At 39.1% G+C, this 15962-nt stretch overlaps 1 protein-coding gene across 21 annotated transcripts in view; it reads right to left on the bottom strand.

Moving 5' to 3' along the window:
* Positions 1–2322: 2322 nt before the first annotated feature.
* Positions 2323–15962, bottom strand: part of LOC121322431 (leucine-rich repeat flightless-interacting protein 2-like) — a 64363-nt gene continuing 50723 nt past the window's right edge. For 11 of the 21 annotated variants that reach the window (XM_041262373.1, XM_041262374.1, XM_041262378.1 and 8 more), the window contains one exon: positions 6911–15543. In XM_041262373.1, coding sequence (XP_041118307.1) covers positions 11522–15543 — 4022 coding nt within the window. In that variant the 3' untranslated portion in view covers positions 6911–11521. Of the gene's footprint in view, positions 3898–4152; positions 4258–5609; positions 5690–6073; positions 6192–6826; positions 6877–6909; positions 15544–15962 lie in introns of those variants that run through there. The other 10 variants (XM_041262383.1, XM_041262381.1, XM_041262382.1 and 7 more) reach the window with 3 other exon arrangements.

Below are 15962 nucleotides of genomic sequence, written 5' to 3' on the forward strand. Positions count from 1 at the left end.
TTTTAACTAAACCCAATGCAACCACCTATTTCGTTATCAAAGGATTCTAGAGTTATCATTTAAACTTCCTAATCAATATAACTTTAGTTACATTCATTAGAGAAGCACATACATTTCAATTTCATTCTCTATACATAATTACGATTACAAACATATAAAACACATCATAATACAATCAAAGGATAATATTCAAAAATAGTTATTAGTTTATAATATTCATTTAAAACACAATAAACCCTTCAGTTTTATTGGGAAACCTACCTAAAATAAAGTTTAACAAAATTAAACTTGTGTCTACAAGTTATGTAATTAAAAATTATTCTTAAAGCATTTTAACTAACCTTTTAACACAATAATGGTACAACTGCATAATCACTATAGCTTGGCTTGGTAAGTTTTACGACACCTTAGGAGACCAGACAATCAGATAGCATTTTGGAAGTTGACCTTTAAAGAGTCAACACTACGTTTGGCCTGTGCCTTGGTCTAATCAACAAGCTTTTAAGTAGATCTGGTTAAAAATGTTCTGGAATTGACATTAACACAGCATGCTACACAGACAAAAGTCTGAATTAAATATCTGGGAAATGCTTATATTAAAATGAATTTAACCATGAATTTCCTTGACAAATCTAGAATAGAAAACAAAACCCTTACATGAGGATATTGACCAGGGTGCTGCGGAACTGCTCGCGGTCCTTCTTTGGCTGGGAGTAGTTTATGAGGTTTGGTATGTTCGACAATGCAAGTGTGACTATAGTATCAATTATAACTCCATCTGAAACCCAGGCTAATAGGCTCACTCTGATCACAGTGGGGTCCTATTTTTTATTATGGCTCCATTGAGGCACACACTTTGCACAGCTACACTTATTGGAAGACAGTGCTGCTTTGGCACCAAACACATTCTGTTCATCTTCTGTTTGTTCAGCTTGCAGGAGAAAGGAAGGCCTGGTCTCCTGCCACTTTGGCTTTGTGCAGACCTGAAACATTACAACAGAGAGCTGTGTTTGACTAGAGCACTGAATAATGCATTTTGCACCTCGTTGACTACCAGCTTGAGCTGGGGTTGCCTTGTGCCATGTAGGAGGAGCTGAACTGAGACCAAGACCCCCTCTTCCATGCTGAACTTTCTTTGCCACCCACTTTCTTCCAGTTTTCAACACAGGTGCTGCCTCCCTTACTCATTTGTCGCGTGACTCTACTAATGTAATTTCCAATAGAACCTTGGCGCACTTAAACTCCTCGGTTAGAGCTGAGACTGGCACCTGCAGTATCTATTTACCATAAAGTCCCACTCTGCTGAGGCAGCATGAAACTCCCAACCATTTTTAGATGTATGAACTCATTAAAGCTTCCAGCTTCTCTACTGTTGTCAAAGAAACCTCATATACAGTCAGTGGCCACAACAGCCTCGACAGTAGACCAAACTGAAAGCACCAGAGTTTTAGTTTACCCTGTTAAGCGCTGTTGTCTATGCTCTTCAACCCTTCCACTGCTTGTTGTCTAACTTCGCCCACACAAACTGTGTCCTTTAGATCCCCATTGTACCATCTCCCAAGACATTTCACTGGCTTCTCAGACACGGTTGGTATTGCCTCACCATTAATGTAGAACCTTTTATCTACTGCTTTACCTTTAACTCTCCTTGATATACTGTGCCCATTCAATGTTATTGGTTAATTTGCCCAAAAATCGATTAGTGCATGCCATCCATGAATGCTCAATTTGGTAGTCACATTCCAGAAGCCATGCCTTTATCCTGGCAGTGAAGTATAGTAAGACTGTTTCAGTGTTTCTGTGTTGGGGTTCTTTCCCCTATGATTTCAATCACACAACATAGGAGTGGTTTATGACCAACACTTATTTTCAAACCTCTTAACAAGCCCTTGATTGCTGCATGAAGAAAAATGATGTACTGGGGGGGAAAAAATACTTTACTTACCATTGACAGGAGCGATAGAAACTTCAGTATCACGATTCTTTGATGAGTGTGTACAACCTTTACAGCTGTTTCTGTATGTCTACTTCAAAGAGTTGTTACTGATTTGTAATACAATGTTACGGGACAGACTCAAACAAATCAGTTATTGAAAAGGGCCCTTGTCCTGCTTGAGCCTCACAGCTTTGGTTAGCAGGCCAGGAAATGAGATGAGTACAATAGCTGGTTCCTGTAATCCAGAGGAGCATGTTGCTTGGTGCTCACACTGGCAGCTGGCTCTGTATCTCGCGGATGAAGGCAGTGCTCCCGTTCATAGCCAGCTCATTAATGTTGTTAACAAGCTAATATGAAGTGAGTGGTCTTCGAAATACAATCCTCAGTTTAAAGTTTGAAACTTTTAATAGACACTTTAAATATTGCACAATGAATATACATTTTGAAGATGTTTAAAGCTTTGTAAACACTATTTCAATGTATCTTCCAGAGCTGAAGATAAGAAACCCCTGGAGTTGGGAGGAAGTCAGACACTATTCCTGCAGGTCACGCTATATATATTGACAATGGCCAAGTCATTTTTCACACAGTATGGTTGTTTTTGTATTCCTGGCATGTGAGATATTCAAAATGCTTTACACTCAGTGGCATAAAATCACTTTCGATGTTTGCTGTTCAATATTTCTACAATCTAATTATGCTCACTTATGCTGTATTTCTAGTACAAACACCTACAAAAAAAAAAAAAAAAAAAAAAAAAAAAAAAAAAAACCATACAACTAAGTCATTATTGCAGCCTAGGCAATTTTTTTTTTTTTTTTACAAAACCGAAGGGAAAAAATGAACATACCTTGTTTACATTTTTTTAAAGACAAAGCTGTGACAATAAAAGCTGGTGAATCACACAAGATATTTTCCATGGTGATGGTTGTTGTTTACAGTATGTTCTGTAAATCAATAACAATAGTGCTATTGTGTAAATTAGCTCATGCTACGCTAAGGCCATATGCAGGTTCCATGGTTCACCTACATCAAGGGACACCATTGGTTACAGAAGCGAGAACCAGCGTTAACACAAGCAACAAAGTAACTCCGGGGGGGTAATGCTGATTTTGGCTTGAAAATGAGGTATAACTCATAGCAATTCTCACACCTTACATTCAAATGAGGACAAAAAAACAAAACAAAACAAAAAAAACAGGATTCAGGTTAATGCTGCATTTACCTCCCTTAGGTCTCCAAACACTGACTCAGTCGTCTGCTTAAAACAGAGCAACAAGAAGAAAATGACAGGCTCCCTGCACCAAGCTTTATATGAGTGAATGACACGCATGAATCAGTGACGTTTCAAACAAGCAGTGTGCAAATGGACAGCTCCAGAGCCAGTGTGGAAACGCAGACAGGAGGATCCACAGGAGAACGGGTTCCAGACTTGCAAAATGTTCCTTAGCGTTGAGACAGCACTTTTCCTTTCCGGATAATGGATCTTTACATCGTGTGCTGTCCAATGACAGTGACAACATTGAACAAGGGCTCAAGACGCTTCCAAATCTCCTTTCGGATTGGGACAGCTGGCTGCACCAGTCACATTGTAAAGCGGTAAACAATGCTATGCACAAAGTTTATCTGCCACACTGGATACCTCGTGGAAGCATTGGGGGTGTTGCTTGGTAGCCATTTCCCAGAAGACCAGGATATGAAGTGGCACATAGGGCATGTATCATATCTGTGCAATTGTATTATACATTTATTTAGTGCATGGTAAAGTGAAGCAAAAACAAATGTCCTGTATGATATTCAATCAGCCGTCGGCCTGTGATTTATTTTTTTTGTGTGTGCATCTTGTATGATCATTGCTGGGACATCATGGCGCTTCTGTTTGCCTTCATCTTCTCCAGGCGCTTCACGAGGTGGCTGTTTCCTACTTCCAGCTCGTTGATTTTATCCAGTGCAGTACGAAGCTGAGAAGAGAGGAGAACAGTGCATTAGCTGCTTCTTTCACACCTACGTATGCTGCGTTTCTGACAGGCTGATTCAAAGTGAACATTAAGACGGGCAATACAATTATAAAAAATTAATTTGGTATATCTAGAATCTGCAAGAACTAAAGAAATAATTGAATCCATTCCAACTTATTTGTTTTTTCAATTGTGTTACCTGTGTTGAAGCTTTTCTATGGCTAGTAAATTAGCAGCACATCAAATAGCTCAAGTTACCTCTCTTTGCAGCTTGCGCTTCTCAGCTTTGAGATCATCTTCTACCTTCTCAGCGTTTTCTGAAGCACTTTTGTAGCGAGTAACCTGACCTTCCAATCGTATTACCTGAATTAAACAAGAAAACACTTAAACACTTTGCTACTCTCCAGCAGTGCTGGGACAAACATGATATAAGGATTTTGGCCTATAATGGTATTTCCTTGTCCTTGTGGCTTTTTAGCTTGGCATGTGGCCCGAAATACACCCATGTTGGAGTGACTGGCTTTTCATAACTCAAGAGTGCGCTGTGACCTCAGGTCACTTTTGTTTTCCCATAAATTGTTTCTGCTTAATAAGCCGTTTTAAGCCTATATACAAACCATTTACATGTGTTAAAAGTGACATGCTAATACTTTAGGCAAGTGTCACAGAATGCATAACACACTATTGAAACACGTAGGCTTTTTTCTTTTCTGATGAACACACAGCTTGTGTGGAGTAGTGTGCACATTGTTGCAGTTAAATGGCACAAGCTCTTATTGTTTCATCTGCCTTTGTCCCTCTCCATTATACAAGCCGTTACTTATGCTTCCCATTTAAATGGTGAAGGAAGTGAGAAATCATTGAAACTGTCTGTAAACATTGTGTCATTTTCCTGTGTTTAATGTAAGCTCTGAGTCAATGCAGGGTTAATAAACTATTAAAATTAAGCTGTACATAGCTGGTGCACATCAGCAGTTTTCAATCACCAGCCTTGTTGTTCGACCTTGTGATGAGTGGGTATAGTGCTATGCTGCCTGTGAGAATTAAGCAAAACTCATAACATTGTTCTTAATGTAACTTCTTGTTATCTGGGTTTCTGCCGTCATTGGTAAAGTGAAGAAGAAACACCAATGTGCTTTGCCTCAGGCTAGGGAAATAAGACCAGATTTGGTCAAGGAAATTATGTAAGCTAGATGTATATCTGCGCTGTACAAAGTAATTTCTTTGGTCAGTTCGGGTCAGCTCAGCTCAGAAACATCTCTGTGCTATGCCGGCTCAGAAAAAAAAAAAAAAAAAAAAAAAAACAACATCTCTGAGGCTATGAAAGCTCAGCTTGGCTCAGAAGTAAATAACATCTACACTAATGCCAGCTCAGAATACCATCAACTGAGATGTAGCACCTTTGATTTGCTTTGTTCCTGTTTGCATTTTGATTTCTGAATAAACTATTTTTGATTTTACCTGAAGATTAATTATTTTTAAGAAGAAATTGAACCTCTTTACTGTGCCATTTTCATATATATATATATATATATATATATATATATATATATATATATATATATATATATATATATATATCTATTACCATTATTTCATACTCCATTATTATCCTTCCTTATCTTCATTATTTGGACCTTAAAAAAAATGACTACAGTCCGCACACTTGCACAAACTTGCACACTCCCTCTACTCACAAACACTGAGATACTTACGTTTTGTTCCAAAGTTGTTACTTCTTGTTCTGATTTAACTAGTTTAAATTTGAGGTCACTAATTTGCCTGTTAGAATCTCCTGTGGAATATTAAAAGACAGTTTAATATTAAACACTGTTCTCTCTCATATTCATACTTCATATACCGTTTGTGGATTTCCATATGATTTGTGATTTATTACATGCTTGACTTATTTGTAGATAACTGAAATACAATACAATGGATTAAAGTTTGCTACACCTTCCTGGTATCTCATCACTTCCTGTACATTAGGCCAATATGTGACCTTCAGGACAGTTATTTACTAAAAGAAGAGAGTGTTTATAGTGTACTTGAAAAAACTTAAGTTACAGTAAAAAAACAAAATAAAAAAAACACACTATGAAAACTGATGTTCTAGTCCTGCCTAGCACTCCTTTAATGAACAGTAACCGTCCAGTATCTCAGAATGTGCACGTCTTACTCTGTAGATCCATCACGTGCACGTCAGTGCCGTTCTCCAGCACCTCCTCTTCAGAGGCCAGGCTTTCAACATTGACATTTTTCTTCTTGTCGTCCAACTGGGCTTTCAACATCCTGATCTGAAAAGCAAGAAATATGACATGCACAGGACGGCACATAACCATGGGGAAAGCATGGTGTGGAGTGTAAGACACACAGCCAAAAGGCAAGCATGGTGTGGAGAGTATGACACACAGCCAAGGAGCAAGAAGGGCGTGGAGAGGATGACACACAGCCAAGGGGGAAGCAGGGTGTGGAGACGATGACACACAGCCAAGGGGCAAGCATGGTATGGAGAGGATGTCACACAGCCAAGGGGCAAGCATGGAGTGGAGAGGATGACATACAGCCAAGGGGCAAGCATGGTATGGAGAGGATGTCACACAGCCAAGGGGAAAGCATGGAGTGGAGAGGATGACATACAGCCAAGGGGCAAGCATGGTATGGAGAGGATGTCACACAGCCAAGGGGCAAGCAGGGTGTGGTTTGATTTACTTTGCAGTTCTGATATTTCTCTTTATTCAGAACCATATATGCTGTTTATTTACTACAGCATCTACTGCTTTACAAATGGGGACACATGTACCAAGGGGTACAAATAGATACTGGGGCAAGGGTTCATAAAGACTTTCCCAGGCAACTTTCCCAGTGTAATGTTACACTAAGATAACAAGATATGGTAAGGTAACCAAATACATGTTAATATCAAATGTACCTGCTCCAACAAGCTCTCTCTTTCATCAACCAATTTTCTGAGTCGCATCTCTGAGAGAAAAACAAGACAGGTATAATTGTATTAATGACGATGAAGCACCTTAGAGACGCCAAGTAAAAAAATGTTAAGCATTTGTTAGAGGGAGATTATTTCTAGTTGTTAGAGGAGTGTTGGGTGGTACTGTAGCTGTGCAATCCCACATGTAACTCTGCAGAAAACACTTGAACCCTTTCTGTGTGCTCCACATGCTTGTTTGTCTCCACAGCAGTACATAAATATATATTTTTCCTCATAGAAAGCAGATCTGTGAGTTTTGGTTGCCCCTGGATCGCTGTATCTCTATGTGTAATCTTCTACTCCACATCTTTGGAAAGGAAGAACATGGGCACAACAGGTACTTAATTGAAGACAAAAAATAATGAAATAAATACATAAATTAAACAGCAGTCTCTTGCATATCAGGCTTTAACCCTTTAGATGCTGGTGTGCCCATGAGTGTCTGTCTTAAAGAGTTTTATGACCACGACCCATATCGTTGTTTTCAACAGGCTCAGCTTTGCTACAGTAGATAAGGATACAGCAGACAGTTTTATTGGAACTTTTGTTGAACTGCACCTAAAATATGGAAAACAACAAGTAAAAGAAGGAGGCATCTTGTCAACAGGAACCTGTTGCTTATTTAGGGCCTGTCCCCAGCCCTGCTGCACTCAGGAGAGAAAGTTCAGGTTAGTAAATGAGGTTTAATGGCACATACCATAGGGAGAGATAGAGGAAGAGGAGGAGGCATGGAGGGAGTTTAGTTCATCTTCTGTCTGCTGCATGCAAATGACCTTTAATATCTTCTACTTGGTTAGCATGCAAATACACTAGGATGGAGACAAAGCTGGAACACAAAATCTCATTTGCATGTTAATAACACTGTCACTCAATCATTGCAATTACAACACACCTTGTGCACTAGTTAACCACACTTATTTATAAAGCATTAGTATACTAGTTACCTGCATGGAGCTGCGCAGAATTTACTGGAGCGCTAATGCTTTTCAATGTTTAGTAATAAATTCCAATTTGCTGTCTTTTGGGGTTTTTTTACTTTGAAAATGCATTCCTTCTTTCACAGTCTTTGTGAGTTCTGGAATTCAGAAATAAAAATACATTTTCACTATTTAGTTTCACTGGCTAGCATAATTCTTTTGACATACTGAAGTGGTATTGCATACTGCAGGACTGGACACGTGTGTATTGATTTACTGTGTTTAAAAGTCTAACAAATCCCTTTATTTATTTTATTTACTGTTGCTCTAATATTGAGATGTTTCCTCATTGCTTAAACTGGCTGCTATCTTGCTTTTACTTCCTGGACTTGGGAAATCATGTGATAAGTGACCTTTAACTCTGTCGACTCCACTTGCTACATGGTAAAGTAACAGAACTGCAGATCCATAGATCCATTCAGAATTATTGAGAACTATTTAAAAAAAAATATGAAAATAAATCTTGAAATAGTCCATTAAAATACAACAAAAACAGAAAAATACCCAGCTAGTTATCCAGATAATCAATATCCATTGTATTTGGTTATAACTTTTCTAATTCAATCAAACTGTTCAAACCCGGTTTCATTAATATCCAAATCATTTTGCATAATATACTGGTTATGTAAATCACTGTGCATCAACAAGAATCCTGTAGACATGCTGGGTAATGTAATGTATACTACCAGTTAGCTCTCTTCAACTCTCCTGTAGCTAGGTTAATAATAATAATAATAATAATGACGAAATCTTTGCAAACATAACTAGCGAGTCATTCAAATGTTGCTACCTTGCAAACCCCGAAATATAATCATCTTGCATAAGTCGTCGGGCATTGCAGTGGTCAATGCAGAATTCAGGGCTGGGGTTTTGTGTGTATAGAATGATGGCTTTCAGAAGGTGGAATTCCTCAGCAGTCCTGGTCTTCCCCAGTCATGTTCTCGGAACACTTGCCCTTCCTTAAAGACATGCAGCACTGAGTGTCTTAGCTTCCCAGCTGCAGTCTGAGAAATCCATTCTCTGACTAGTTGGAAACACACATTCTAATGCCATTGCCAAATTCTGATATAAACTGCCAACTAACAGCTAGGTTCTCAAGGTTTGATACATTGCAAAGAGGTTTAATACATTAAAGGGAGCACACTGCCTAAAATTCTTGCTGGACACGGTCATTATATTTCAGGTTAAAAGACTACAAAACAAGGATTATAGATTTTTTTATTGATTATTTTTTTCAAATGTTCAGTTCATTACATTCAAAAAAAATTATACACTATATAGTACAATCTCCAATTGGAACTGGGTAATCTGATATTTGTTTTTAAAGAAATTAGGATTCCAGCTAATTTAAATAACTTGCCCACAAAAAAAAAAAAAATTACGTGGTTCAAATTAAATTTCCTTATCAAGTACTGATCTAATATTTGCACTTGGAAAGCAGAGAGCTCCTTAGTGGCATGACACTAAGTTGATGACACTTCAGAGCTTGCTCCTCTGTGATATTTATTACACTGGTGGCTGCTTTCACAGAGCCCGATTATCACTAATCTTGAACTAACTAATGTTATTTTAGGTAAAGCAGTTCAAGACTTGTGCTAATCGGGGTCTGTGAAACCTGCCGGTAAAGCTGACCGATACTAAAATATTAGTGCTGGGACAGATGTTAAATATTGAAACAAAACTAATGTTAGAAATGAGATGTATATCTGTTTTCCAGAAATACTGTATGCTTAATCCATTTATATTAATATAACAAAAGTGTGCCATAATTAAACCTCAAACCCCTGTCATGAAAGCCTCCCGGTAGCCTATCGTTATGGGAAGCGTTTCTTTTGTTAACAATACCATAACTTTAAAACACACTCAATCAAAATTAAAAGGGCAAAATTAAAAGGGCAAAAACTTCACCAGATTGATTCACCAGTGATTTTGCTCCTTACTGCAAGTGATTGTTTTCCAGCAGTGATAATGATCTAAAATGTAGAACAAATATAGAAACATAACAAAAAACTACTTCCTCCCAGCACTAGTATGTGTGTGAAGTACAAAAGACAATAACAAAAATTAAGTTCTACCACTATTAATGTTCTTAGTGCACTTTAAACATAAATGGTGAGCTGACAAGAACAGGTGGCGAAAGCAGTTCTTATACATTTTTTGGCTCAGTTATATGTACAACGAATCATGGAAGATACACACTTATCAAGACACACTGAAAAATACAAAAGCATCATAATTTTTTGGGGGGGAAAGAAAAACTTAAACGTTACAAAACAATTACAGAATGAAGTTGCATGAAGGAAGCCCATGGAAAGACCTCGATATATCCTAATGCACCTGCCTGAAAATTCTTTCCAATGACTTCAACGGAGGTGAGACACAGGTACAGAAAGTGACAAATAAAATGTAAATCAAAGTGAGCTGTAAATGACACTAGATTTTGCCATTGTGCGACTTGATGTCCGTTTATATCGATACTATGTTACTGATAAACAGGTTTGTTTTTTTTAATCACTTTAATACACACCCGAAAAACACCATAAAAGCATACATGGAAGTATTTATGCACAGCAAAAAATACCTCAGTCAAATGTAACATTAATAACACTGGAAACAAATAGACCTCTATTACAGCACTGCAGTTTACAGTGTCAATATACCAGCGCAGCAGTTATTACTTTCAATATCCAATCCGAAACTCACTTAATACATGATAAAGTGCCATTATAAAACAGTTAAGGTACTTTGCTAATGTATCTAGTCAACAACCGCAAAGGAAAGAAAAAAAATCACCATCCTCCTTTTTTGGAATTGCAATTTATTTTCTTATGTATGACTATAGTCTAACCAGAATACATCTTCTCTGAAAATAAATAGTTGATATACAGTAGAATAAGCACAAATACCAAGGACATTTCTTCTGATACAGGATGCTTTTACATAGTAACTGGTAATCTCTGAAACAGTCCGGGCAGTCCTTTACTTGAAATTAAAAACTCTCTGTATCCTGACTAAGGCACTACCCTCTTCATTATAACACTGAATCCCACAGTTTAGATTCCATAGTAAGGATCTTAACCACATACAGCATATTAACACACTAGAAAGGTAACTGTGTAACTGGGTGAATGTAGAGCAATCAAACTTCTTGCTAAACTGTGAACTTTTTCAAAAGCCACAAGTTTAGCAAACTATTTTCAAGAGAACTCTACAGAGGGGCAAGTTGGAACCAAGATCACATACTATAATAAAACAATCATGACACTTTGTGTTAATTACTATCTCACAATCTTGTGTGCAACACTGTATACACTAATTAGCGTTGGTAATTCAAATGTAATTACCTCTGAACTAATACATGGCTTTCTACTTGATAGAAATGTAAGTTCATATTGAAACACAGTAAACATCAAAGTAAAAGTAAACCTTAATTGTAACATCAGCAGGTACTTTTTTGTGATTTGTAAGGTACTTTAGACCAAAATTACATTTTATTGTATTAAAATGATTGGATGGTCTCATGCCATATTTAAAATTAAAAATGGTAGGTTTTATATCAAACACTTTAAATTCTACTTGAGAATTGGGTTATTCTGGCACACAACTATCCAATTAGTCTCTCATTTGTCTCACCTTGGAGTAGTCTGGATTAAAACACTTTTCATGATATCTGACACTCATCCTTATTTTTCCCCTTTCCCTTCTTACTCCCCTTGGCTGCATCTTGCTTTCCAGGATCCTCAGTACTTCCTGACTTGCTGTCCTCCATATCCTGTACGCCATCTGGCTTCTGCCCCACGGGTTCCCCTACACTGTCTTCACACATACTTTGCCTTTTTATACCCTCTCCCAGCTCCTTCTCGAACTCCCTCCCTATGTCCCCTTGCTCTGTCCCGTCCTCACCCTGCTGCCCTCTCTCTCCCGACTCCTTCACACTTCCCTGACTACCAGCAGAACAAACCTCCTCCACTTCCTTTTGGTTTTGCTCTCCCCCTGTCTTTTCACTTTCTAAATCTTGAGATTTAAGCTGATCTGCATCTCCCTTCTCACTACTTTGTTCTTTATCTTGACTACCAGTATTGGTCACAGGACTACTATTGTTTGTTTCAGCACCCTGTTGCCGTGTCTCTTTTTCCTTAAGTGGATCTTCTAGGCAAACTCTCTGATCCGATTCTTCCAAATCCTGTCCCACTTCATCATCAAAGTCGAATGACTCTCCTTCCTCATCTTCCTCATTGTCCTCTTCTTGAACTTCCTGTTGTGTGAGCGGTGTCTCCTCCTGTTTTTCTTCTTTAACAGGTACTTGCTCTTTTTCTTGGATGTCGTCAGGAATGTTCTCCTCTACTTTTTCCGCACTCTTTTCTTCTACCGCTTCTTTTGAAGTTACCTCTTGCTTCACTTCTTGGGCCTCTTCTTTGTACTCATATTGAGGTTGCTGGTCTTTACTCTCTCTTTCTTTCTCTAAATTAAATGCATTGGCTTTCTTCTCAGCAGTAGCCATTTCCTCCGATATAACAACTTCGCTTATATCGGCTGTAGTTTGCTGAACGATTGTTTCATCTGTCTGTTTTTCAATATCAGTTTTCTCCTGCTCACTGCCATCAGGGAACATACATTCTGATTTGATGTTATCTTCCCCTGTGACTGTTGATTCAAGACCCTGATTGCTTTTTTCATCTCTAAGGGTCTCCACTTCTACAGAACTTTGTGAAGCCACTTTGTCTGCTGGTGACAGTTCAGAGTTTTCACTGGGTTTACTATCCTCTGTGACAGTGCCAACTGTTTCAAGGTTCTCAGGGTGTATTTTTTCATCTAAATTGTCTTGGTGGTCAAGTTCAACGTCTACTTTCTCCACGCAGATTTCAGACTGAACTGCTGTTTCTCCCTTAGTCTCAATGACATCTTTAACAATTGCTGGATCTACGTTTTGACTCTCTGTTCCCTTCACTTCCTTGTTTACAGTTCTCTTTTCTTCTTCAATGGTCTCAATGCAGTCTTCTGAAATTACTTTTTGACCCTCTCCACTAAACAAAGGTTCCTCTTTTATATCATCTCCAGACCCTTGAGCTACGACCCTACCCATGATATTTTCCTGTACAGCTTCAACATTTGCCATTCCTTCAACACTCTGTTCTTCTGTAGTCTGACTTTTTAAATTGGTTTCATCTTCAAGTTTATCTTCTTCGTTTTGGTCTTCAGTTTTCTGACTCTGCACTTTCTTTTCAAAATCTTCCTTCTTCAAGTCGTCTTGTTTAAGTCCTTCTCCTTCATCCTTTTGGCTGCTGTTGCCTATCTTATTCTTGGCTTCCTCAATATCTTCACCCTTATCTTCCAGAGGTATTGAGACTTCTCCTTGGTCTACTTCTACAACACATGAAGTGGTCACATCTCCTACATGCTTTTCTTTACTGTCATTCTCATTAGTCACTCCTTCTACATTGTTGTTGGTTGTGTCACTTTCACAACTAACTTCTGGTTCATCCTCAGGTCTGTGTAGTAAGGCTTCCTCACTTACACCTGTGTCCTCTGAATCCAGCTCACAGTGGACCATGGTTAGGGTCATTCCATCTCCTGCTAGGATCGCTTCTTCCTGCTTTGTTTCAGTCTCTAAAGAAACATATTCTTGTTTCTCATTGCCAGCCTGGACGTCTGAACCAACAGTCACCTCCTCCATGACTGTGCTGTCATTGGATAAAGTCTCTGGTTCTCCAATCGCAATACTTTGTGGGGCCTTGCCACTACCCTCAATCTCCTCGGATTTCTGCCCATGTTCTAAGGAAGGTGTCACATATTCCCTGGTCACTTCCTCTATCTGTTCTGCTTTGGTTTCCATGGTAACCCCTTCCCGTTCCTCATGCTCCTTCTGAGCCTCACATGAACTTGCGTCTTTGCTCTTCACTACATCACTATCCAACTCCTCCTGGCACTCACTCGCAATGCCTGTCTTCATTAACTGAACAAAACTTTCATCCCCTACTTTTTCTGTTACCTGTTTTACATCACTCTCTGTCACAGTCATTTCCATAATATCTGTGCTGTCTTTGTTTTCATCTTGTGTTCCTTTTGTGTTGCTATCCTCAGCACTCTTAACTCTGTCCTCACCAGCATGATTAATTTTTTCTTCAACTTTTTCTGTAGGACCTTGAGCAATTTCATGTTCAACCTTTTCCTCAGATCCTGTACTTGCCCCTGGCTCCTTGTTCCCCATTAATTTATCTAATTCTCCCTGCTCAGGAATCATCTTCTCTTCATCCAAAACTTTGTCCACTGCCAAACCTTCAAACTCTACTTTTTCTGTTTCTTCTTTCACATTTGTGCTGTCTATGCTTTCCTCTTGTGTTTCTTTGCCTTCAACATCAGTATCCTCGGCAGTCTGCACTCTTCCCTCACCAGTACAATTAGCCTCATCAACTTTTTCTGTAGGACCAGGAGCAATTTCATGCTCATCCTTTCCTGTACTTGCCCCTGGCTCCTTTTCTTCCAATTCATCTATTGCTCCCTGCTCATGAATCGCATCCCCTTCACCCAAAACTTCACCTTTTACCAACCCTTCGACCTCTACTTTTTCTGCTCCTTGTTTTACATCACCCTCTCTTGCTGTACTTCCCTCAAGATTTGAGCTGTCTAGGTTTTCCTCTCGTGTTTCTTTGCATTCTATATTGGTATCCACAGCAGTCTGAACTCTTTCCTCACCAGTACAATTAACCTCATCATTTTTTCCTGGAGGACTCTGAGCAATTTCATGTTCAACTTTTTCCGCATTCCCTTCACCCAAAACGTCATCTTTTACCGAACCTTCAACCTCTGCTTCTTCTGTAAATTGCTTTACATCACCCTCCTCTTGTGTTTCTTTGCCTTCGATATTGGTATCCTCGGCTTTATGAACTTTTTCCTCACCAGTACTATAAGCTTGATCAACTTTTTCTGTAGGATCCTGAGAAAGTTCATGCTCTGAAACTTTGTCAGTGACAGCACTCCCTGTTACAGACTCTTCCTTATTACTGTCTAAGCTTTCTTCTTGGGTTTTAGTCTCACCACCCTCTATTCTCATCTCCTCTGCACTCTGAACACTTTGTTGACCATCACTATTACCCTTTTCAGTAGTTTCAGCTTCTTTATCAGAAAGGTCTTGCTCAGTCTCACCTTCCTTCTCATCATCGGGTCCTGTTATGATTACCTGCACCACTTCCTTGCCTCCTTCACCCTCCCTGTTAATCGCTTCCGTTTCCCTCTCACTCATGATCTCTCCTTCTGCTATAAGACTGTCGGCCTCTACACTTCCATCATCTACACTGTATGTCAGCTCAAGAACTGGACTGTGTTCGTGAATGTCATTTTGATTTATGTCATCAACTGAGCTCTGAGCAACTGCATTACTGCTTAAGGTACTGTCAATCTCTGCGGTCTCAAGCAAATAGCTAGAGGTCTGACTGGCAATGTCATTCTGTTCCCATTGCTGAAAATCTGATGGGTCATTAAGTGTGTCGTCACCAGGCACCGACGCCAACTGTTCATTTTCAGCCAAATTCTCTTGTGCCTTTTCACCGACATGCCCTTCCTGTGTCTCAGCATCGTCATCCAAGCTCTCCTGCTTTTCAGCCTTGTCCCCAGCACTCTGCAAGATCTCTTTATTTCCAACATCCACCAAAAGCGAAATTTTCATCTCCACCGCCGTGGCTTTGCCTAAAAGACCATTGGAAGATAGTTGAAGGGCCCACACGAAAGGTGGACAACCACAAACACTTTTAGCCACGGCTATGAGCGCAGAAAAAAGGTTGGAATCACAAGAGAACAAAAATCAGCAGATTGGAAGAGACAGAGAGGGAAAGAGAAAGGTGCTGATCCGTAAATGAATCAATTTGTGATAAACAGCTGAAACCACAGCAGTAGCTTCTTGGCACAGGTGCACGTTAGAGAAGTGAAATCAAGGCTGGCATGGATAATAAGTTCAACTTCTGCTGACAGTCTAAAGTAGGTAACTTTCTAAACAACACTGCACAATTAAATTAGTGAATATGGGGTATTTCCTAACATAAAGTCCATGTCTGCACATATTTTAACACAAATAGTTTACCCAAAACTGCGCATGAGTTTCTAAATGA

Source organism: Polyodon spathula, chromosome 10, assembly GCF_017654505.1.
Source record: "Polyodon spathula isolate WHYD16114869_AA chromosome 10, ASM1765450v1, whole genome shotgun sequence".
NCBI classification, from domain to species: Eukaryota; Metazoa; Chordata; class Actinopteri; order Acipenseriformes; family Polyodontidae; genus Polyodon; species Polyodon spathula.